Source organism: Podarcis gaigeae (assembly GCF_964106915.1).
Source record: "Podarcis gaigeae genome assembly, chromosome: 9".
Lineage (NCBI taxonomy): Eukaryota > Metazoa > Chordata > Lepidosauria > Squamata > Lacertidae > Podarcis > Podarcis gaigeae.
Genome location: NC_139685.1, coordinates 4,931,619 through 4,955,889, shown reverse-complemented (window position 1 = coordinate 4,955,889; position 24,271 = coordinate 4,931,619). Strand labels below are relative to the sequence as shown.

At 46.4% G+C, this 24,271-nt stretch overlaps 2 protein-coding genes across 7 annotated transcripts in view; one reads left to right on the top strand and one right to left on the bottom strand.

The window, feature by feature from the left end:
- RGS12 (regulator of G protein signaling 12) overlaps window positions 1-172 on the bottom strand; it is an 87,027-nt gene extending 86,855 nt beyond the window's left edge. For 2 of the 4 annotated variants that reach the window (XM_083757288.1, XM_083757287.1), the window contains exon 1: window positions 5-172. The gene's annotated coding sequence lies outside the window, so the exon portion shown is untranslated. The remainder of the gene's footprint in view (window positions 1-4) is intronic. The other 2 variants (XM_083757286.1, XM_083757285.1) reach the window with 2 other exon arrangements.
- A 2,086-nt stretch (window positions 173-2,258) lies between these two features.
- The window catches only part of DOK7 (docking protein 7), a 41,176-nt gene continuing 19,163 nt past the window's right edge, over window positions 2,259-24,271 (top strand). For all 3 annotated transcript variants that reach the window (XM_083698275.1, XM_083698273.1, XM_083698274.1), the window contains exons 1-7: window positions 2,259-2,545; window positions 2,698-2,743; window positions 7,103-7,333; window positions 10,463-10,663; window positions 14,923-15,042; window positions 18,748-18,855; window positions 20,500-21,368. In XM_083698275.1, coding sequence (XP_083554401.1) covers window positions 2,489-2,545; window positions 2,698-2,743; window positions 7,103-7,333; window positions 10,463-10,663; window positions 14,923-15,042; window positions 18,748-18,855; window positions 20,500-21,368 — 1,632 coding nt within the window. In that variant the 5' untranslated portion in view covers window positions 2,259-2,488. The remainder of the gene's footprint in view (window positions 2,546-2,697; window positions 2,744-7,102; window positions 7,334-10,462; window positions 10,664-14,922; window positions 15,043-18,747; window positions 18,856-20,499; window positions 21,369-24,271) is intronic.

Sequence of the window (24,271 nt, the reverse complement as noted above, 5' to 3'; positions counted from 1 at the left end):
AGACCACCCAAGCAGGTCTCCCTCAGAGGAGCCAGCTCTCTCGCCCCGACTCCGTTGCCAGGGTGATGCCCGCCGGGCCCGCCTTGACTACGGCCCCGTCGGCCACTGGCCGAGGCGGGCTGTCAATCACGGGGCCCTCGGCTGGCCCGACGAGCTGGCGTGGCGGGAGGCGGCAGTTTTCGAGAGACTACAACTCCCACCATGCCCCTCCCCGCCCGCCCGCCCGCCCGCCCGCCGGCCGCTCGGAGGCCCCGACGCGTGAGGCCTGGTGGGAAGTTCAGTCCTTGCCCCGAGTTTTGAGAGGAAAGGCGGAACCCCCCCCCCCCACAAAGCTCCTAAATAAAATGAGCTCTTGAAACAGCCCCTTTTGACCTACGTGCTTCGAAAATAATGACAGGAATCGCCACATCACACACATTTATTCTCAAACTGAGGGTTAATTTTAATTTTGAAAAACTGCACAAAACTACTCGGAAGAGAAGTGCCTAGTCAGCAGGTTAGGCCAAGGCCCAATCTCCTCCAGCATCCTCGTCTCGCAATGGCCGGGCAGAGGGACGTGGGAAGGCATAAGCAGACACGGGGTGCAGCCACCACAGTCTCCTGCGTCTCCCAGAAACCGGCATTGAAAGGCACCAAGGGCAGCGAAGGCAGAACCACTAGTGGCCCAACAGCCTTGTCCTCCCTGGATTTGTCTGATCCTCTCTTAAAGCCATCCAAGTTGGTGGCCATTGCTTCGTCTCATGAGAGCAAATGCCAGTTTTATGAGCCATTGATCAGCCTTAACAACAGTCCACTTTATTGAATGACCCCAAGTTCTAGTACCGTGCAACAGGAAATACTTCTCTGTCCACTTTCTCCATAACAGGACCCATAACACAATTGGCATGCATGCAACCCCTGACACACCACAAGCGGGACGGGGCAGGCTTACATGCATCCTGATGTGCACCTCAGAACCATAGCTGTCAACGTCTCCCTTTTTTTAAAGGGAAATTCCCTTATTCCGAATAGGATTCCTCACAAGAAAAGGGACAGCTATGCTCAGAACTCAACCCCTGCATAAAAGGGGCCTGTAAAGTATCGTGCACGCTTCTTACCTTTCATCTAAATTAAAAAGCTACAAATGTTGCAACCTTTCCTCTAAGGGCAGTTGCACCATCCCCTTGGTCATCTTGGGAGTTTTCCCCACTCTACAATATTATTTTTGAGGTAAAACAGTGTGGTCACACCATAGAGTTCAGCATTTAGGACAGTCGATTTTATTTACAATCCCATTCCTAAAGATTCCTAGCATGGAATTTGCTTTTTTCACATTTGCCACATCCTGGGCCAACATCATCAAGCTATCAACGCTTTGGAGTACAAGCCTGGGCAGCGTGTCTGGAGACCCTGGGCTTCTCAAGCAACAAGACCCCCCCTCTTCACCTCGCTGATGTGGTCCAAAGGAAAGCAAGAGAAATACGTTTGGAACTAGTTTGGCTGAAGGAATTGCCGGAAGGAGCCTTAGGGACTCCACTCCAGATTTGTGTAGGATTTACTCCCAAAGATGTCCCACAAGCCAGCAGGTACAGATTTTTCCTCACGGTTTACTCCCAAAGCCTTTCCCACTAATTAGTGTAGCTGCAAGGCATCAGGGGTTTAGGATCAAAGTCTTCCTTCTCTTAAAGCTACTCACTACAATTTCAGTATCTTATTAATGGTCAGTCACTATCAGTTCTATTCAGCACATATACAGTGGTACCTCAGGTTACAGATGCTTCAGGTTACAGACTCCGCTAACCCAGGAATCGTACCTTGGGTTAAGAACTTTGCTTCAGGATGAGAACAGAAATTGTGCTCTGGCGGCGTGGCAGCAGCAGGAGGCTCCATTAGCTAAAGTGGTGCTTCAGGTTAAGAACAGTTTCAGGATAAGAACAGACCTCCAGAATGAATTAAGTTCTTAACCCGAGGTACCACTTTATGTGCATTTAGGGGCTTTTTTGGGAGGGTTCCCCTTAGTGCATCACTTTACACTTGCTTATGTTGAACTGTGTTTGCCAATTTTCTCCCCGTTCAATTAGGAGAAATCCTTTGGGGCTTCTACTTGTTTTTGGTATTGTAGACCTGATAGCTTCACTGCTCGCCACTAACTTTTGATGAGCAATGAGCTCAAGCCAGAGAGAAGGCGAGGCAGCAAGCAGGGTGCTCCTTGCAAGGGCTAGTCCCCCTTGGGTGGCAGGTTTCGGTCTTTCTTCTCCCCCTATTCCTGGTGCCTTCTTCGCTGGCGGGGAGGAGAAGGAGGAGGAGGTGGCGCCCGTTTGGGGCTCGACCCAGGTGCCCCAACGCCACCAGCCCTGCCGCCCCGTCGGGCTCTCCGGCCGCCTCCCTCCGGCTCGCCTCCGCCCCGCCTGCTCCCACTCGCAGCAGTGACCCAATAAAGCTATTTTGAAAGTGACCCCCGCAGCAGCTCAGCCCAGCCGGCAGCAGCTGTCGGAAATCATGACTGAAGATGACGGATTCCGCGGTGGTGGTGGAGGGCCCGCTCAAGTGGAGAGACGGCAAAAAGGTGCCCGCCGCGGCCTGCGTTGTCTGCCTGGGGGCTGGGGGGGTCGGGCTGTGGGGGGGGGGTCGGGGGGCTGCCGGAGGGGCTGGGCGCGGGAGAGGGGCGAGGGCAGGCGCGCCGCCACCAACGCCTTGTCTCTCTTTCTGTCTCCGCAGTGGAAGAACCGATGGGCGGTGCTGCGCAAACCTTCGCCGGTGGCGGGTGAGTCCGGGAGCGGGGGAAACGGGGGACGGGACGGGACAAAGGGGCTTTTCGCTCTTTCCTCTTTGCTTTCCCCCCCCTTCGCAATGAGACGCGCGAGAGGGAGAGCCAGGGGACGCCGTGCGCCTTTGGAGAGGCGCCCGGAGAAGAAGGGAAGGAGGCGAGGGCGAGCGCTCTCTCCCCGCCGCGCCTCTCGCCCCCCTCGCTGCCCTTGTCCGTCTCGCGGCTCTTCCTTTTCCCTTCCTGTTCTGGTGGCCGGAGGGCGCGCTAATTATAGAAAGAGGATATGGAAGGGGCCTGGAAGCCTGCGCGGATCAGTTGATCCCTCCTCTATCAAACCAAATCTTGGATTCAGTTTCGAACCATTTCTATATTAAGAAGGCCAGGCTGTGGGCCGGGTCCTCTCAGTCTGCTGGTGTATATTAAACACAAGCTGCGGGGCATAATATAAATAAATAAACACAGCGTAATATAAGATTATCCCTAGTTTTTTTTCTGATGAAACCGTCTACAGTATAGGCTAGCTGCCTTTCAAAAGACCCACACCTTTCAATTAACTAATTCCACTTGCATTCTTTTCTAGCTAGTTACATGCTGCCTCCATTTGTCTCTGTTCTTCAGCCTTTCCTCCCCAGTGACAATTGCCTCTTCTCTATTCCCATCCCATTCTTCCCATAAGAAATGGCTGTGATAATGAATGGATAGGCAGAGATTTCTTTTTAATGCATGTAATATATTGGGTTTTTGAAGCATCATATATATTAAAATTAACTTATATTGGACTGAAATTCATGCTGTAATAAATACTGAAGTACACTTGCCTCCCCCTGTTGGTAATCTTGCATGGACATGTAAAATGTACAGTTTCAAGAAAAGTTCATAATTCTTGAGAAATATTTTATTTATTGCCTTAAATTAATCTTACTCACGTTGAATGGCTAACAAAAAAATTAAACAAACTTTCTTAGGTAAGTTACAGGTAGGTAGCTGTGTTGGTCTGCCATAGTTGAAACATAAACAAAATAATTCCTTCCAGTAGCACCTTAGACAAAAGCTCATACCAGTAACAAACTTAGTTGGTCTCTAAGGTGCTACTGGAAGGAATTCTGTTTGTATGTTTGTTTCTTAGGTAAAACATGTTATTCCAGCAACCTCTTTGGAGACCTCTCAGAATAATTTACATTTTTGGAACAATAGGTATCATAAGTGGAATTTTACATCACATTGCTTTTATCTGCTCTTTGATTATATATATATAAGACATTTTTGTATGTGCTGTAACATTTTTTAAAAATGCATCAAGAGCTTTATGTCACATAAAAAGTGTGTGCCAATAGGTTCTCAATATTAAAAATAAAAAGTAAAAGTGGAGGAAAGCACCCCCCCCAAAATGACCTGTAACTGATCTTCATGGTTACCCTGTTCTAGTAAGGTGGACATGCTCTAGACATTTCAGGGTTATCCTCCCACCCTTGTTGCATCAGAATGAGATAAGGCCGGCTTGAACTTTGACTCCTCTGCTGGAGAGGAGCTCCCAGTCTCTAGAATTGTCCTGCCTTACATCTCAAAAGCGGGATCTGTGCTCTTCTTTTTATGCTCTCTTTTATTTTAATGACACATCTTACATGACACATCTTCAACAAGGGCTTAGGTTTTTTTCTTTAAAAAAGTATGATGCAGGTGAAGATAGGTGAGCTCTATGGGGGCTGAGTCTTTTCTGCCATCCCTTTCTGGCTTGTGATGGGGAGGGAGAAGCAGAGTCTAGATTAGCCAGATGCTACATTGTTTTGCAGCAATTCTTGTACTTCTCCCCACCCCGCCATTTCTTCAAAGGAATCAGTTGGGGCTTACTTTTCTTTGGGGAGCACTTGGCAGACAAGAAAGTATGCTTGAGCTGCCTGCTTCTTTCCTAAACTACATGGTTGCAGGAAGGCATTTTCCTTGGCCTTTTCTGCTGGTCTAGGGCAGCAGGGAAGTGGAGGCAGCATGATGAACTTGAAATACACCTGCCCTTTTCTCTATCCTGTTACACCATCCCCTCAAGTTCAAGTGGACTGGGCAGAGAGGAACAACTGGGCAGAGGGGGCACCACAGTTTGAGAAGGATATTGACAAGCTGGAACATGTGCAGTGGAGGGCGACCAAGATGATCAAGCCTCTGGAAACCAAGCCTTAAGATGAATGGTTAAAGGAGTTGGGTATGTTTCGCCTGGGAAACAGGAAAATGAGAGGAGATATGATAGCCTACTTCAGATATCTGAAGGACTGTCAATCACGTAGAAGGTGGAGTGAGCTTGTTTGCTCCTGCTCCAGAGAGTAGGACCAAATCCAAAGAATCCAAATTACAAGGAAGGAGATTCCAACTAAACATCAGGAAGAACTTTCTGATAGGCAATCTCAGAATGTGGTGGAGTATCCTTCACTGGAGGTTTTTGAACAGAGGTTGGATCTGTCAAGGATTATTTGCAGGGGGTTGGACGAGATGATCCTTGGGGGTCCCTTACAACTCTATGATTCTATCAAAAGGAGGTACAATTCCTCATAGCCTTTCTGTTTTTACTCCCATTTTTCTCTCCTGCCTTTGCTGCCTTCTCAGGGCTGGGCAAGCAGAGCAGGCAATAGACACCTGCAAAGTTGCAGTCCCTTGCCCTTGGGCTTTCTTCCATTTGACTTCACCGTTGGCTTATTTTCAGGAGCAGGCAAGCCATTCAGTGACAAACTACACTTTCCCCTCTTCTCAGTGACAAGGGTAGGGTGCAGGACCCTTGGGTACAAGGCAGTGGTTGAGGCCTCAAAGGATTTGCATTATAGGGGAAACCTCAAAGGATTCGCGTATGAAAATGCACTGACTTGGTTTTAAATAAGAGTTTTGAGGCCTCAGTGACTAAGCAACTTTAGTCCCACTTACCTGAAAATAAGTCCTAATGAATTCAGTCGGACTTACTTCTGAGTAGACATGAATAGGATTGTGCTGTAACTCAGCATTTGCTAGGGTGGAAACAGGAGCTGCTTCTCCCATATTTGTTACTTAATACCACAAACCTCACAGCAAGATCTATGGCAGCCAATGGTCCTTTAGCAGCTCCATCACTCAAATGTGGATCCCATCTTCCAGTTGGTAGGCCCTTTTTTCTCAGGAGTGAAGCTCTTCGGTAGTTCCTTAAAGAAGGTCCTCATGGTAGCTAATGAAAAGAAGAAAGCCTTGCCTAAGAAGAAAAGGCTACACAGTGCCAGTCCTCTCAGGTCTTCAGTCAACACTAAAGACTCAGACCACAACCACAACCACAAGTCTAAGTGACAAGACCACAAGACTTTGAGCATTTAATTGTTTAAATGCTAAATTGCTTGTTTTATTATACTATCTATAAACCATGTGTCAGGTGAGGGTGGTGGTTGCTCATGAGTAACCAGGCAGGACTCCAACCTGTCTTTTACAGGTTTTATTGGTGCAAACTATTTACAGTGCAGAACCACAAAGTTCATGTCCGTCTTAGTCACTTGCAGATTCCGGGAGTGGCCCCTTCCGGTTTCTCCCCCAACACAAGAACTTAGACACCCCGAATCTCTACCTCCCCTCTTTACGTTTCACCCCTCTGTGTAAGCTGGGCGATGGAAACGTTATGTGTGCCTCCTGGCCAGCTGGGCTAGGTGAGGCGCTTGGGCTCTCAGCAGCATCTTTGAGCCCTCCCTTTGCTTGGCTGCCCCCTTCCCTCTCTTCTCCGCTGGAGGTGTGGCTTTCCCCACTGCTGGACGAGGAGCTGCTCCTCAGAAGCATGGGAGGCTCTCTGTATCCCCCTGCCTCCCTCCCCTGTTCCGATGGCAGTCCCCTGATACCATGATAAGAACGTTGGAAAAAAGAAGCCTGTGCATTTAAAATATGGAAATAAATAATTATTCTCATTCTAGAGCTTTGGTAGTAGCATGTGAAATGAGAGTGATTTCTTTCCTGCTTTCTTCAGAACAGTCCCAGTGACAGAACTGGGAAGAGATATAGACAATATATATTTATTTTCTGAATAGCTAACAAAAGATAGCATTAGGATAATGACATAGATTTTGTTTTAACCCATAAATTCATATTGATAATCTTGTGGAGTGGTGGAATTATTTTTTCCGCAAGGTGAGATGGCTTTGCGGAACATGGCAATGTTTGCACACCTGAATTAGCGTAGTACCTGTAATTATTCCTTTTGTATCTGATAAGTGCTTAAATGTGGTGCTTTAACACCTATATTATCTGATCAGGAAATGTTTAGGAAATGAGTCGTGGTTAATACTAAGGATAAATTCTGATCAGCATGAGAATAAATGTTGCAATGCATCCATACTTTGTATTTGATCATAGGCTTCCATCTTTCAGATTGCTTGCTTATGCTTATATACAAGGAAAGATCTGAACGACTGAAGGGGCTGAAGGAGAGGAACAGCGTGACTTTGGAAGACATCTGTGGCCTGGATCCTGGGCTTTGTTATGAGGGCCTGAATCACACTCTTGCCATCATCTGTTTGAGTCAAGTTGTTATGCTGGGCTTTGAAAACAAGGAAACCATGCATGCCTGGGATCTGCGCATTCGCTACAGTTTAGGTGAAGGTAATGTTTGCTTCTTTTAAACACATGGTTCATTTGGTTAAAGCAAAAATATTGTGTACAGGAATGTGCTTTTGGTGCATAAGGGAATTTCTGAAGTACTTTGTGATATACCATATTTTTCGCTCCATAAGACACACCTGACCATAAGTCACACCTAGTTTTAGAGGGGGAATTCAAGAAAAAAAATTAATTAAAGGAAGCGCTGAGCAGAACCCCGAAGAGCCACACACACACTCTGTGCGGCTCTTTAAAGGGAGTGCGGCTCTTGGGGGCCACCTCCCGCAAAAGCCAGGGATAGCCGCGCGAAGCCTCCGCAGGGCAGCAGGATGAAGGTTCCCCGCTGCCCTGTGAAGGCTTTGCGCTGCTAAGGCAGAAGCTAAAACAGCTAGAGGGAGCGCTGCGCAGCACTCTCTCTAGCTGTTCTGGCTTCTGGGGTAGCCTGCGAAACCTCTGCAGGGCAGCGGGGAGCCTTCATCCCACTGCCCTGCAAAGGCTTCACGGGCTACCCCACAGCTGCTCAGGAGCATGGGGCATCTGCACGCAGCCTGCCCGCTGCTCCCAGGGCTGGCGGGGGAAGCCCGGGCCCCCCCCCCCAGCCCCAGGGACCACACATTCGCTCCATAAGACGCACAGACATTTCCCCTTAGTTTTTAAGAGGAAAAAAGTGTGTCTTATGGAGCGAAAAATACAGTAGCTTTGAGACCAGAGAGAAAAGAAAAACAACATTAACAATTTTACTAGCCTATGTGCAAACCTAAACAACTGTTTGGCTCCCATGGGCTTTGTAAACCTAGCATCAGTTACCATTTATACATATCAGCAAATTCATTCATGCACCTCTGCTTTTGTGAAGGTGAATAACATGGAGTTAATCTGATAGCTCTGAGCCATCCCACATTGGTCCAGAAGCATTGTGAGTCCACTTTGCTTCAGAGACTACACAACTCTTGCTTTGTGTGTTGGTTGAATCATGCTTCCCCTTATCCTATTTTATTTTATTTTTGGTTTTTTACAATGATATTGTTAACATATGATGGTTCCCTGCTCCTTGGTTGCCTTCTACAATTAGTTTGGCTACTTGTCCCTCTTTTATTTTGCCTTTTATAGCATCTCTCAGGACAGAGATTGGGAACTTGAGGCTCTCCAGATGTTATTGGACTAGAAATCGCATCATTGGTTGGGGCTGATGGGAGTTGGAGTGCGACAACATCTGGAGAAATGGAGGACCAGAGTTTCCCCAATCATGTCTTAGGGTCTGTTGTCGTGACCACTTCATCCTTAGCTGTCATGTAAAAAAGTCAGTCTCGTGAAGCTTGATGGTCTCAGCATTTTACGCACCATTGCGAATCAACCTGAATATTAGTGCTGGTATGCAGGAGCTTGAAGCTGGCACACTAGAAAGCTGCGTTATAAGGAAAAATTGGGGTTCTTAACCAATATCTCCACCCATTGATGCTTAATTCCCACTCCCTACTTCTCCCATGCAGATGCCCCCTAGGTCATTTCAACCATCTGTGACTCTTAAGACTGGAAGTAGTCTTAGGTAAGGGGAAAGCTGCAGGAGGAGTGTTGCTTCGCTCTCTCTCGCTGGTTTATTTCTCCCCTGCAAGTGTCCCTGTACCACTGAGATGATAACTCACTAGATGGACTTCACTTGATGGAGAGCAGATTTTCTGAATAGCTGTGACTCGAGTATAAGTGAGAGCCAGTGTGGTGTAGTGGTTAAGAGCGGTGGACTCGTAACGTGGTGAACTGGGTTCGCATCCCCGCTCCTCCACATGCGGCAGCTGGGTGACCTTGGGCCAGTCACACTTCTCTGAAGTCTCTCAGCCCCACTCACCTCACAGAGTGCTTGTTGTGGGGGAGGAAGGGAAAGGAGAATGTTAGCCACTTTGAGACTTAGGGTAGTGATAAAGCGGGATATCAAATCCAAACTACTACTACTACTACTACTACTCTTCTTCTTCCTCTTCTTCTTCTTCTTCTTCTTCTTCTTCTTCTTCTTCTCTCCCACCCCCTTCACATCTTGTTAAAATGCAGCCTTCTCTTTGTTGCCATTAAAGTAATGTCTTTTTCTGTGAAATATGAAAAAGATTGTTTCAGTACAGTGGTACCTCGGGTTAAGTACCGTATTTTTCGCCCTATAGGATGCACCGTCCAATAAGGCGCACCTAGTTTTTTGGGGGGGAAATAAAGGGGAAAAAATTATTTCCCCCCCCCCAGGTGCGGGGCTGGGGCGGGGGAGGCCCGAGCTTCCCCCGACCCCAGTCCCCAAACAGGCAGCTCTCTGCAAGCCGTGGGAGCCCAGGGCTGGCTCCCACTGCTTGCGGAGAGCTCAGCGCGCACAGGCTTCAGCATGCAAGCAACACTCCGCAAGCAGGGGTAGCGCTCCGCTGCTTGCGGAGAGGTCCGCGAAGCCTGGAGAGCAAGAGTGGTTTGTGCGCACCGACCCCTCTCGCTCTCCAGGCTTCAGCGAAAGCCTGCATTTGCCCCATAGGGCGCGCACACATTTCCCCTTCATTTTTTGAGGGGAAAAAGTGCGTCCTATAGGGCGAAAAATACGGTACTTAATTTGTTCCAGAGGTCCGTTCCTAACCTGAAACTGTTCTTAACCTGAAGCACCACTTTAGCTAATGGGGCCTCCTGCTGCCGCCGCGCCGCCAGAGCATGATTTCTGTTCTCATCCTGAAGCAAAGTTCTTAACCCGAGGTACTATTTCTGGGTTAGCGGAGTCTGTAACCTGAAGCGTATGTAACCCGAGGTACGACTGTAGTTGGAAGTTCTTTGTTTTCCCTGTGAGCCATCAGAGTAAATGAGTTGCTCTTAAAATGTTCAGCCCTTTGCTGTTATATATTTAAATATATATTTAAAATATATTTAAATATATATTTAAATATAGAATTAAAATAAAATTGTAATGAAATTACAGGAAAAGAGGTTACCACCACCAAGTTTTATTTTATGTCTTGTAGCCTTTGCTAAACGTCATTATATGAACATGGATTAGCATGAACATTTTTATGTTAGTGGCAATGAAACCAGTCTTCGTGCGCATTTGACTCTTTAATTATTTTTGGCAAAATGATTAAATTAATCCCTTGTACTTTCATTTCCCCCTCCTTCTGATAGTTCACAGGTTTCATGTTGTGGTAGCACCTGGGACTAAACTGGAGAGTGGTCCAGCAACTCTGCACTTTTGCAATGATATCCTAGTACTAGCAAAAGATAACCCACCCTCTATCATGGGACAATGGAAACTCTCAGATCTGCGACGCTACGGAGCTGTTCCTAATGGATTTGTCTTTGAAGGAGGAACTCGGTGTGGTTTCTGTGAGTGTTCTGCACTTAAATTTTGATTAGCTTTTTGAATATAGGAAATCGTAGAATGATAGCATCTCATCAGTTAGGGATCTGTATGTAAGAATATATATATTAAAAATATGAGGGCTGCAAATAAAGTGGCAAAATGGTCCTAAAATATAAGGTTCTGTCTGTGAACAACTATGGGGCTGTGAAACTGTGTGGATGTGCATTTTTCTCAGAAAGGGGAGGTTTATTTGCACAGCTTGACATATCCCACCCCATTCTGAGGCTTTTAGTCACATTGGCTAGCTGTGCCCCTTTGATAATGAATGTATTAGCAACATCCCCAATTTCTACACATTTTCAGCTGATATGTGGAGGGGCCATATGCATTTATCTAGGGATGGATGGATCAGTCAGTTTTGTAAGTACATTTTAATGCAATTTTGGCATCTATTTTTAGCTGAGAGCTACAGTGCAAAATCTGGGGAATTTCAAAAGCCAAATGATAGCTGCATTCCAATCTTCGTATTAGACGAGCCACTTCACTCAACATGCAGATCACATGAAATCATTGCATCAGTATGGATGCAGAACCCCTTTACATGCCGGCTGCACACACAGGGGAAGGAGCCCACACAGCCCCACAACACTCTTCACTTTGTCTTTCAATGTGGGACCGAGTTTGTCTCAACATTTCTCGGGGATGTTTGTGAACATTGGGCTGAAACTGGCATCTTTGCTTCAGGTGCCTCCACTTTTCCACTGAGAGGTAGGGCTGAAAGCACCTAGTGCTCAGACAGATTTAGGGTCCTAAACGTCTTCCTCAAACTCCCCCGTAAAGGTAAAGAACCCCTGACAGTTAAGTCCAGTCGCAAACGGACTCTGGGGTTGTGGCGCTCATCTTGCTTTACTGGGCAAGGGAGCCAATGTTTGTCCACAGACAGTTTTTCCAGGTCATGTGGCCAGCATGACTAAGCCGCTTCTGGTGAAACCAGAGCAGCGCAGGGAAACGCCGTTTACCTTCCCGCCGGAGCGGTATCTATTTATCTACTTGCACTTTTGAACTGCTAGGTTGGGACTGAGGAGCAGGAGCTAGGAGCAGGGACCGAGCAACGGGAGCTCACCCCGTCACGGGGATTTAAACCACTGACCTTCTACTTATGTAAAAACACCAGGCAGGCCCTACAAATAACCCAGAACTGTATTTTAAATAAAAGCACACATTCTACTCATGTAAAAACACTGATTCCCAGACCGTCCACGGGCCGCATTGGGAAGGCGATTGGGCTGGATTCGGCCCCTGGGCCTTAGTTTGCCTCCCCATGTTCTAACACTTGGGTTGTGTCAATATTTTTTGCAGACCAGAACAGCCCTAAATGATTTTTAATGTTGACCCAGTGATAGAAGAATGTCTTCAGTTGTCATTAAGCAAATACAACACACTGTCCAAATTGGACATGAGCTGAGGGAGGATAGGAATGTGTCTTGGATACGTGCTTTCTCTTCCAAGAACTGGAAAAACATTATTCTGTCAAGTAATGTAGGGCATTCATAGAGCATTGTAGACATCAATAAATTAGAGGTAAACTGAATTTTTGTGAGGTTTGATTTTTGTGTTGAAATATGAATATTGAAATATAAATATGGATGAACCTTTCAATACAGCTAAGCAAATCTCTCTCTCTCTCTCTCTCTCTCTCTCTCTCTCTCTCACACACACACACACACAATCAAAATAGTGTTCTGCTATTTTCCCATTTTTTATGTTAATCACAGTTCAAACAGACCTATACAAATGCCCCCCCCAACTGAATGTTTAGGCACCAGGGAATCTTGTAGTCCCTTTGGGAGCAAGGGAACTGTGCATTCTCAAAAATTGTCAGAATAAGCTTGGAGAATCTCCTTTATACACTTTCTGAAAGCCTTCCATCTTCCTTGTAGAGAAATAATGATTTGACTCAAAATTGTGAAATTTACCCAGTTAATTTCAATTGCCTCTCCAGCTTTGTTTAACTTTGATTCAGTGATTGATTTTGCTGATTTATTAGCATACTCACAAACTGTTGAGTCTATTTTTAAATAAAGCATATTTTGGGTTTTGCAAGGTAATTTTTTAAAAGAAAGAAATGGTTTTTTTCAAAGGGATGTTTTTTAAAAAAGAAATTTTAAATTGAGCTGTTGGAAGAACAATATGCTTACTCTGTAAAAAAAATTTTTTAGTGGATATTCAACTGCTGTCCACTATAATGGCTCCCCCTAGTGAGTAGCAAAGGAGGCAGCTATTTTTATGAGTTTGAATTTTCCAAAATTCACCTCAGAACAGGTGTTGGGGGGGGGGGAGGAAACAGCTCCCCTGCAAAAGAATTTTGTCTCCCTGTCATTAAAATGTTTCCTAATATAAATACCCCATTTGAAACAGCTGTGAACCAGTCCATGTCAGTTTATTACAGGATTTGGAAGCTAACCCTGTGGACTATTTTAGGGATTGTGTGGTTTCCTGGAGCCTTAATATCCAGATTTCACTCACTTTATTCCCATGTCTAGAATGTGGACAAATATTAGATAATGTTTCAGGGGGGATACTTTAAACAGACTGAAAAATTAAGAATCATTTTTGTCAATGAAATAATAAAAAAAGACTTTTTGGCTTATTTCTAGGAAAAAAATAAGTAGTAAAATAATATTTAAAAAGGAAAGGCAGTTAAAGTTTCATTTTGAAAGCATTTGATCACTATTCATTCTAGACTGTAATAATAAATTCAAAATGTTTGATAGAAGATCGGGTTCTTGTTTCATTGTGTCAAAACCACTGTTAAAAAAAAGCCTTCTGCAACTATGTGGTTTTTGCTATATTTAATTATCCACTAAGACAAGAGCCCAATAATGTGTTGCCCTTCACAAACAAAAGTTCACAATGTAGCGCAAGATAGCACCTTTTCCACTCTGGTTCAGGAATTTGACCAAAACAGCAACCATAAGTCCATATTATTATAGTGCTCTGGTCTAGTACAGAAACACTGTACACAGGTACACAGGTTAAGAACCTCTGAAATGTAACCGCTTAAGGATAAGATCTTTCTGGTAGCAACGCTAGAGCCAGCATAGCATATACCATATTTTTCGCTCTATAACACGCACCTGACCATAACATGCACATCGTTTTTAGAGGAGGAAAACAAGGGAAAAAACATTCTGAATGAAACAGTGGATGTATCATTTTTGTGCTTCATGCTGTGGCCACAGACATGTGATCTGATGGTGAATTTGGGGTGACCCAATGCAAAAATCCTGAGAATCCCTGTGGATCCATGCTTTGTAACCACGTTTTTGCACCATTGCAGCCCCAGGCAACAGTGGGTGTGTGATTTTGGGGGGGCAGGCTGTAGCCATGGACATGCTATGTGCTCTGATGGTGAATTTGGGCTGACCCAATGCAAAGATCCTGAGGATCCATGTGGATCCATGTTTTGTAACCACGTTTTTGCACCATTGCAGCCCCAGGCAACAGTGGGTGCGTGATTTTTGGGGGGCAGGCTGTAGCCATGAACATGCTATGTGATCTGATGGTGAATTTGGGGTGACCCAATGCAAAGATCCTGAGGATCCATGTGGATCCATGCTTTTTAACCACATTTTAAGTGGGGAGGGAAGGAAAAGCACAGAACGGACAAGGAGCACGAGAGGGGTGTGCAGAGAAGCAGCTGGCTAAGAATACAGGAGAGGGGTATAACGGGAGGGAGGAAAGGAAGGCAAAAGTTTTCCCTCACCTACCCACCCAGGCCAGCTAGCTCTCTCTCTCTCTCTCTCTCTCTCTCTCTCTCTCTCTCTCTCTCTTCCTCCTGCATGTTTTCAGCAGCACCGGAGCACAGAGACGACACTCTGCTTTCCCCTCTGCTTGCCTGGAGGGGAGGGGCTTTCCCTGCTCTTTGTTCTGTTTGAGCAAACACAGCAAGGAAACAGAGGTGGGTGGGCAGTAAGACCCTGAGGCAGAATGCAGGAAAGCAGCCGCTTCCTCTTTTCAGGTTTCCCTTCTCCGAGACGCGCAATTTGATTTTTGCCTGCTTTTTTTTGCCTCCACTCGCGCCATTTGGCTCCAGGGACCACACATTCACTCAATAACACGCACAGACATTTCCCCTTCCTTTTTAGGAGAAAAAATCTGCGTGTTATAGAGGGAAAAATACGGTAGATTGCTCCTTAGCTTGTTTTTGATGTTGCATAAATATGCCAATGTGTCCTTCATCCAGATTTAAAATTGTCCTAAACGTTTTGCTTTCTTTCAGGGGCTGGTGTGTTTTTTTTATCTTGCATGGAAGGAGAAAAGATCAGCTTTCTCTTTGATTGCATTGTTCATGGCATCTCTCCGATGAAAGGCCCTTTTGGTCTACGTCCAGTCCTGCCAGGTTAGTTTTGGATGTATAGCATAACTAGCACTTTTTTTCAGCCGGAGCTCAGTTCCAGCACCTCCCAGGTAGGCGCCATTGCCATTATAAGAGAACAAGGGATGCATTTATAGTGAGTTCTGCCACCTCTTTTTCTAGAAAAATAGCACTGTGCATAACCATGTAACAAGGGAGTTTAGCTTGTATAATATATTTCACTTTGATTGGAATAAGAGGTTCTGGATGCATAAAATGTTTGTCATCATTAAACATCAAAATACAATTACATGTACATTTTCCCTTGGATTGTCTAAATAAAAGGTATATATATAGTTGCATATTCGTGACTGGACAGTTAAGTCCAGTCACGAATGACTCTGGGGTTGCGGTGCTCATCTCGTTTTACTGGCTGAGAGAGACGGCGTTTGTCTGCAGACAGTTTTCCCAGGTCATGTGGCCAGCATGACTAAGCTGCTTCTGGCGAAACCAGAGCAGCGCATGGAAACACCGTATACCTTCCCACCGGAGCGGTACCTGTTTACCTACCTGCACTTTTTGGTGTGCTTTCAAACTGCTAGATTGGCAGGAGCTGGGACCGAGCAATGGGAGCTTACCCTGTTGCGGGGATTCGAACTGCCGACCTTCTGATCGGCAAGTCCTAGGCTCTGTGGTTTAGACCATAGCGCCACCCACGTCCCATATAGTTGCATAAAAGGTAAAGGTAAAGGTACCCCTGCCCGTACGGGCCAGTTGTGTCCGACTCTAGGGTTGTGCGCTCATCTCACTTAAGAGGCCAGGGGCCAGCGCTGTCCGGAGACACTTCCGGGTCACGTGGCCAGCGTGCCGAAGCTGCTCTGGCGAGCTGGCACCAGTGCAGCACACGGAAACGCCGTTTACCTTCCCGCTGTAAAGCGGTACCTATTTATCTACTTGCACTTAGGAGTGCTTTCGAACTGCTAGGTAGGCAGGAGCTGGGACCGAAAGACGGGAGCTCACCCCGCCGCGTGGATTCGAACCGCTGACCATGCACTCGGCAAGCCCTAGGTGCTGAGGTTTTACCCACAGCGCCACCCGCGTCCTGTGATATAGTTGCATAAATGTGTATAAATGTTAAAAAGCTAGAGGGGGACCCAGCATTAATTTGAGATGTTGAGTTGAGTTGCATCACACTACTCTGAAAATTAACTTGTTAAACTTTGACATAATTGGAAGTTGCCAGGTAATTAATTTTGAAAGTAAAAATTTTCCTTGCTAGGCAACCATCAAGAACATTGCTATTAGTTCAGTTTGTTATATAGAACATCAAGAACATTGCTATATAGTTCAGGTGAATCATAAGATCATAGAATTGTAGAGTTGGAAGGGACTCAAGTGGCAACTGGTCTAATGCCCTGCAATGCAGGAATCTCAACTACAACAGATGACCAAACATCCTCTGCTTATAAACCTCCAAGGAGAGTCCACTACATTCTAAAGAAGTCCATTCCACTGTCAAAAAGCTCTTACTGTCAGAAAGTTCTTCCCGATGTTTAGTTGGCATCTCCTTTCTTGTAATTTGAAACTATTGGTTCAAGTCCTATCCTCCAGAGCAGGAGAAAACAAGCTTGCTTCATCTTCCATGGGACATACCCAACTCCCTCAACCATTCCTCATCAGTCTTGGTTTCCAGACCCTTGATTATCTTGGTCACTCTCCTCTGCACATGTTCTAACTTGTCAATATCCTTCTTAAATTGTGATGCCCAGAACTGGACACAGTACTCCAGGTGTGGTCTGACCAAGGCATAATAGAGTGGTGCTACACCCTGAGAAGGGACGCGGGTGGCGCTGTGGGTAAAACCTCAGTGCCTAGGACTTGCCGATCGCATGGCCGGCGGTTCGAATCCCCGCGGTGGGGTGAGCTCCCGTCTTTCGGTCCCAGCTCCTGCCAATCTAGCAGTTCGAAAGCACCCCTAAGTGCAAGTAGATAAATAGGTACCACTTTATAGCGGGAAGGTAAAGGGCATTCTGTGTGCTGCGCTGGCTCGCCAGAGCAGCTTCGTCACGCTGGCCACGTGACCCGGAAGTGCCTCCGGACAGCGCTGGCCCCCGGCCTCTTAAGTGAGATGGGTGCACAACCCTCGAGTCGGACACGACTGGCCCGTACGGGCAGGGGGTACCTTTTTACACCCTGAGTACAGCTGACTGGCAGGCTAAACCAAGTGTGGGTAGCCAATGGATCTTAAATCCTTTGTGAGTTAGGGACTTGCCCTGCATGTGAAGACAGGCTCTGGTGGATTGAGCAGAAGAGACCCACAGTGGGCCAGTGGTCATGAAGGCAGTTTCTGCACGTGCTGTCAAGGGAAGTAAGGACAGATGGGGCTCAACCTCGGAGAAGCAAAACTCTAATCCTAAACCTCCACTGCCTTTTGGGATATCTTTGGGAGAAGAAAAGTCTCAGGAGTAAACCCTAGACAAATCCAGAGTTGAGTCCCTAAGATGGTTGGATGGAGCCTTGTACACTCCTTCCAGCAACTCCTGCAGCCAAGCCGATGCCAAACATATTGCTCTGCTTTTCTTTGGACCACCTCAGTGAGTCCAAGGGGGGGGGGCGTTGTTGTCTGGGCAGCCCAGGACCTCCAGACACACTGCCCATTCTTGCACGCTTTGGAGGTCACTTTGGTGCTGTTAACGCAAAGGTTAGATTTCACCCCTAGAGGCAGACTCCATTGTCTCTCGAGACCGATGGAGGCCAACAACAACTGGTTGGTTAGAAGGAAACAATCATATTGTGTAGTTTGAAATACATGAATACATTATTAGCGCCCCAAATTTTTAGTCCAAGCATCATTAGTTCAGTTGTATCTCATAGAATGAGACAAACCTTGAAGAAACATGATTTACAGGCCAATTCTAAAAGTGTTGACTCAGCTGTAAATCCTAGTAGGCTCAACTGGGCTCACTTTCTGATAGGTGTGCATAGGATTTCAGCTGTTAAATATTTAGAACATTAACACTTAAACCTCAAAGTGGTTCAAGAAATCACTGTGTGGTCTTCAACAACCTAGATTAAAATTTGTGCGTCCTACCAGATTAAATGAGGGCATGGTTATCACTGAAAGGAAAGTAATATCTGACAAATTGTGAAAATAGCACAGATGTCTAGCCATTCAAATATCTTTTTACAAATATATTAACTGTAATAATTACTGAAATTCCTGACTGGAAAATGGAAGAACAAGTATTGTCTGCCAAGAAGGAATTATGAATTTATCATTTTACAGTGGTACCTCGGGTTAAGAACTTAATTCGTTCTGGAGGTCCGTTCTTAACCTGAAACTGTTCTTAACCTGAGGTACCACTTTAGCTAATGGGGCCTCCAACTGCTGCCACCGCACAATTTCTGTTCTCATTCTGAAGCAAAGTTCTTAACCCAAGGTACTATTTCTGGGTTAGCAGAGTCTGTAACCTGAAGCATCTGTAACCCGAGGTACCACTCCTGGAGGGAGTTATTAGCAGCTGATATTAAAAACCTCCCCTTCTGATGCTATATGTGAAGATTTTGGGAGGCAGGAAAGAACAGAACTCCGGTACCGGAACCCTCTTGATTATAAAGCAACAAAGTGCTCATGTTTAAGGTTCGCAGGTAGCTCCAGGTGCTCTGCTTAGACTATTAAAGTGGAAGCGTTGTTGTTTTTTACAGCTAAGTCTCAGTTGTGATTTGTCACTTTGGATTTGTTTTTTTAAGACCCCAGCATAAATCCTGCATGCACGGAAGAGAGAGTGGCCCATGAAGCTTTGCAGTTAGAGAAGCGACTCAGCCTTCTGTCCCATACAAGTTATCATGGGAGTGCAGGTAAGGACAAAGTACATCATCCACCTGGGCATTTGATTCTGTTTTCTCAGGCCTCTGGCATAAGGGGTAGTGGCACATGGGCCACAAGGCCTCTCCAACGGACTCACCAACCACTTCTCCCAGGCCCCACACCCTCTGAGGCCCCTTGCCTTCTGCAGTCCTGGTTCCAAGGCTGTACAGCCATTTCCCCCTGAGCAGCAGGACCAGATTGTGGGAGGCATGAAATTTCCACCGCCCCTGTTTGTGATGTCTCCCCGCCTGCTGCTGCTCCGCTGATTTGCAAGAACAAGTGGGAAAGGGGGGCCATGGGTGCCCACAGAGGAGGGGGTTGCTCTCTTCCCTCGTGGGCAGGTCACCATGTTTCTGTGCTATTGGAAAAAGAGAGGACTCTCCGTGGGGTGTTTCTGTCTCTTTGATCTCACCCACTGCAGGTTTTCAAGCCCCTAGAAGCTGGCCAGGGAGTGAATGTGCCCTCAAATGATGTCCCCTTACCTGATAAAGGGCTTTTCCACACTTCCTCTTCCCTGCAGCTTTCCCCCATGGAAAGCACTCAATCAGAGCAAATGTCAATTTGGGTTTTCCCCAGGTTGCCATTTGTTCTGACCTCTTGCGAGAGTGGGTTTTACTTTGGAAAGGAGCAGCAAGGCAATGGTGAAAGCCCTCGGACCTGTGTTTTCTAGGCATCACACAAGCGGAAGTGCGGATGAGCCCTTAAAAGGTAAAGGTAAAGGACCCTGACAGTTATGTCCAGTCGCAGACGACTCTGGGGTTGTGGCACTCATCTTGCTTTACAGGCCAAGGGAGCCGGCGTTTGTCCACAGACAGTTTTTCCAGGTCATGTGGCCAGCATGACTAAGCTGCTTCTGGCGCAACAGAACACTGAAACCAGAGCAGTGCAAGGAAAAGCCATTTACCTTCCCGCCGGATCAGTACCTATTTATCTACTTGCACTGGTGTGTTTTGAACTGCTAGGTTGGCAGGAGCTGGGACCAAGCAATGGGAGCTCACCCTGTCACGGGGATTCGAACCGCCGACCTTCTGATCTGCAAGCCCAAGAGGCTCAGTGGTTTAAACCACACCACCACCTGCGTCCCTGGGACGAGCCCTTAGACTCCTCAAAATAGCTAAAGCTAAAGTCACATCTAGGCCATGGCTTTAGACTAGAGAGATGATGAGATGAAATTTGTCATTGGGTATATTTGCCGTTCTTCATTCTCCTGTAGCAGTTGTGGGGTACCTCTGGCCTAGTGGCCTAATTAGATTTGGCATGAATCCTAATTTGGTCCACACCTGATGTCACATATGATGTTGGAGTGGGGCAGGTAGAGACAGGGCTTCAAAGGGACAACTGTGAGCTTCTGGCGGTTCCTTTGCAAGTGGGGCTCCTTGTCAATGTCAATCAGCTGGATGATGCTGACAGGGTCCCGTTCTGGAACTGGCTGCACTAGGAAGTTTCCCACTGGAAAATCCCTAATGCAGCCAAGGGACTTGGTTTCTCTAAATGGAGTGTTACTCCCCTGACAGATGTAGTGGTCTAGAACTCCCTGAACTGTCAAAGTTAGAAGTATGGCTGATACCCCAGCTATCATCTTTATAGTGCAGCCATTTCCACTTGAATCATCAATCTCCTTTCTTTCACCCTAGGTGATGACAGAAGTTTATCAAGTTCATCTTCAGACACAAGCCATTCTGATGCTAGCATTGGGAGCAGATTGACTATTTGGGCAGACCAGTCTTCAGCCAGTACTTCTCAAGAAAGTCATGGATTGCCTGCAGCAAAGGGAATTCACCTTGGGGAGGAGAAGGCCCATTCAGAAGGTGTCCGCAGCATCACCAAACCACCTCCTAAGCTTCTTCGATCCAGACAGCTGCAGGAAATAGGCCGCCAAAGTTCTTCTGATAGTGGGATAGCTACTGGGAGTCATTCTTCTTACTCAGGAAGTTTTTCCTCATATGCTGGGAGCCTGGACATTTGCCGTGGTGATGAATTTGGATCATTGTTGAGTCTGCCGCTGAACCTCCCTTCAGACCAGAATATATGCACTTGCCCACCAGGTGATCACCTGAGGAGCCCTGGCCTTGAGTACCAAGTTCCCAGTTCCCTTAGACACGCCTATGACACACCCAGGAGTTTGCTACAAGTAGCTGCTAAAGACACACAAAGTTCAAGTTCAGATTCCTCATTATCCAAGGGTGAATTGTCTCAAGAAATTAGTGACCTCAAACTGCCATTGCCACATCTGGAAACACAAGCTTCTCCTGAGCACAGAGGGGAAGGGGGCATTCAAGCAGCTCTCCCCCAGGAACATGCCAAAGACTCATCGCTTGAGGCAAGCATAGATTTTGTCTCAAGGTGGTCACATATAAGACAGCAAGCACAATTGTTAGATTCTAGAAGTACTGATGTGGCAACATTCATTGGGGTCTCCAGCAGCCCATGTGAACTGTGTAGCTCTCCTTCTGGGACAACTCGAGCTTTCTTTTCACCTTGCCCGGTCTGTGGAGGGCTAAAGGTAAATCATTGTTCTGAGCACAATCTGGTCTTGTTTGTAGAACTGTGTGCATTTTATGGGCGGATAAATGCTACTATATGGTAGCCAATGGTAGCTGAAATCAGTTACCGTCAGGAAAACATTAACAACAACAGGTAAATGTTATTTTATTCATTACACTTATATCCAACCTTTTGTTCCATTGAATTCAAGGTGAGGTTACTTGGTGATTTCCCATGCAGACATTGACCAGCCCAGGTTTGCTGAGCTTTAGCCTTCATACCTTGTCCCAGGACTATGTGGAGCCTCTAAGATGGTTGGAGGGCACCTTGTACGCCTCCTTCCAGCAACTCCTGCAGCCAGGCTGGGGCCAAATGAATTGCTCTGCTTGCCTTTGGTCTTGTCATCTGAGCAGTCATACACACTGCCTGGGCTTGTGCCCCGGAGAGGTCACTTTAGTGCTGCTAACACAGTTGCTTGGCTTCACCCCTGGAGGTGCGCTCCACTGTCTATTGAGACGGACAAGTGCCAATGATTCTTTTACCATTTTGGAGGGCCAAATGTTCCTGAAGACAACTACTAAGTCTGTAGGAGAAATCAGTTTGTTCCATCAGAAATAACTGAACATTTGTTCAGACTTTTATTAAAATAAATTGTGTTGGGCCATTCTGAGGATATGGTTCCTGCCAGCCAGCTCGTAATTCAACTGAAGATTGCCCCTAGTCCAGCAGTGGGAACCTTTTCTCTATAAAGGGTCAATGGCACTGGCGGAGGAAGAGGAGTGCGGGGGGAGTGCACCGCCCCTGGCAGCACGATCCCAGTGGGGTGCCATCGCAGTTGCCCCCAACACCCGCTCTGGGCACCATGCCCCCAGGACACACACCATGCCCCTGTGGGCGGTGCGCCATGCCCCTGGGATGCGTGCCAGCCACACCCCCACCTGCTCTCCGCCCCCCCTGGTGCCAGAGCATGAAGCTCCGCCACTGGCCAGTGGTGCAATAGGTCGGTGCGTCTCGCTGTTAACCAGAAGGTTGGTGGTTTGAGCCAACCCAGCGATAGCTGTGGGCAGGATTCATGCATTTCATGGGTCCCTTGGGGGTTCCTTCCAACTCTGGTGCTATGATTCTATTACCCTTTGTAAAAGCCAGTCAAGGGCTATAACTGATGGTGGGCTAAGCCAGAGCCAAAAACGAGTGGTATTTGCAGCATTTTATAGCTTGCTTGCTCGCTCTCTGTGCCACCCTGACTTTGAAATTGGGCCAAGCGTTGCATGCTGCCTGGGAGCCATCGGGCCCTTAGCCCAAGGCATTAGTGTTATTGTACCACCTGCTATATCTAGATGTTCAAGTGGAAAGTTTCATCCTTTTAAACAAAAGTGATTCAGTTCTTTGTCTCTGCAAAATCTTTAGGTGAGCAGCTCCACAATATAATCATGCCTTATTGCGCTGGCATTTTAGCTCCTTGAGAATATGGTTGGTTGAATGTGGCCTGAAAATGAGACAAAACATGGTACTTATGCTAGTGAAAAGTTTATTGCAACAGGTTGGGGGAGCATGAACAAAGTTGGGCCAAGTACACTATAAAGTCTTGAGTAAACATCATGGGTCATTCATATATATAATTCAGAGTCTAGTTACTGTGATGGTTAAGAATATATGAAGTACCATAACTGAAGAACTTTAAATATAATGATCTTACTCAGCTGTCACAGTCTTGCTTGTGTCATTTCCCCCTGCTGTTCCTGGCGACTTCTTGACTGACTGGTTGCTTCCAAAGGCCTCCAGACAGAGACCATTGAGAAGGGGGAAGTTTGGGATGCCACTGTAATTTTAGCTTTTCTAATAATAGGGCAGTGGTGCAAAAAGTGTTAGGCAAATTGACCAGTCCTCTTTCAGAATTTGCCAAGGCCTGAGATGGGCAAATGGGAGGACTAGTATCTCTGAAAATGTGCCACGTTAGAAATTAAGTGCTTACCGTGATTTCTAAATCAGCACGTGTTCAGAATACCCGTTGTTAAGGAAAAGCAATAGGAGAGCTGTTGTATCATGCCTGGCTTGTAAACCACACTGGAATTTCTGAATGGTCACTGAATAATAACAGAATGCTAGACAGATGAACCTTGATTGCTGGGATGCCACAATTATTTTCCTGTTCTTATGAGGATTTGGTCCTACTCTTTGGCTTCAAGTCATTTGTCCCTCATATTTGCTGTGTGGTGGCTGCTTTATGTTTCTCAGCGATGAGGGAGCAAGCATGCAACAGAGGCTTACTTCTTTATTGCTGCACATATTCCAGGGCTGAGACAATACAGAAATATATACTAGGCTTGCTTTTTCTCCATTTAACAGTGTGGGCCTACTTGCAGTGCACTGGTCTGCATGTAACCATAAACCAAGAAATTCAGTGGTGTCCTGAACTTTCCAGCAGCAGGAGTTAGTGGCTAGTGGGATTGATTTATTCATTACATTTCTGTATCTCATGATAACAACTCTCTTGGGCAGCTTGCAATGTCAATAAACTATTAAAATGCATCGGCCACTTACAAAAGAATAAAACATCAGGCTTCAACAGAATTAAAAGATTTAAGATTAATTTAAAGAAATTAAAAAGGTTTGTGCCTGCCACAAAAAACTCTAAAATAGGTGCCAAGTGAGCCTCTCTGGGGACAGCACTCTGCAGCCAAGGGGCCAGTGCCAAAGGGGGCCTCTCTCTACTAGCCCCTTCTTAAAAGATGTTGTAGTTTAATGTTGAATGAACAGCTTACTGGTGCATGCTGATCAATAATGCCTGATTTGCTCCTCCTCGGCCCCTGCTTTTGCTGCATTGAGGAGAAGACAAACCAGATTCTTTCTTCACATTATATGGAAACCCATCCCTTGCCTTTTCCACATTTGTGGAAGCCAGGGCAATTCCTCCTGGAGCTC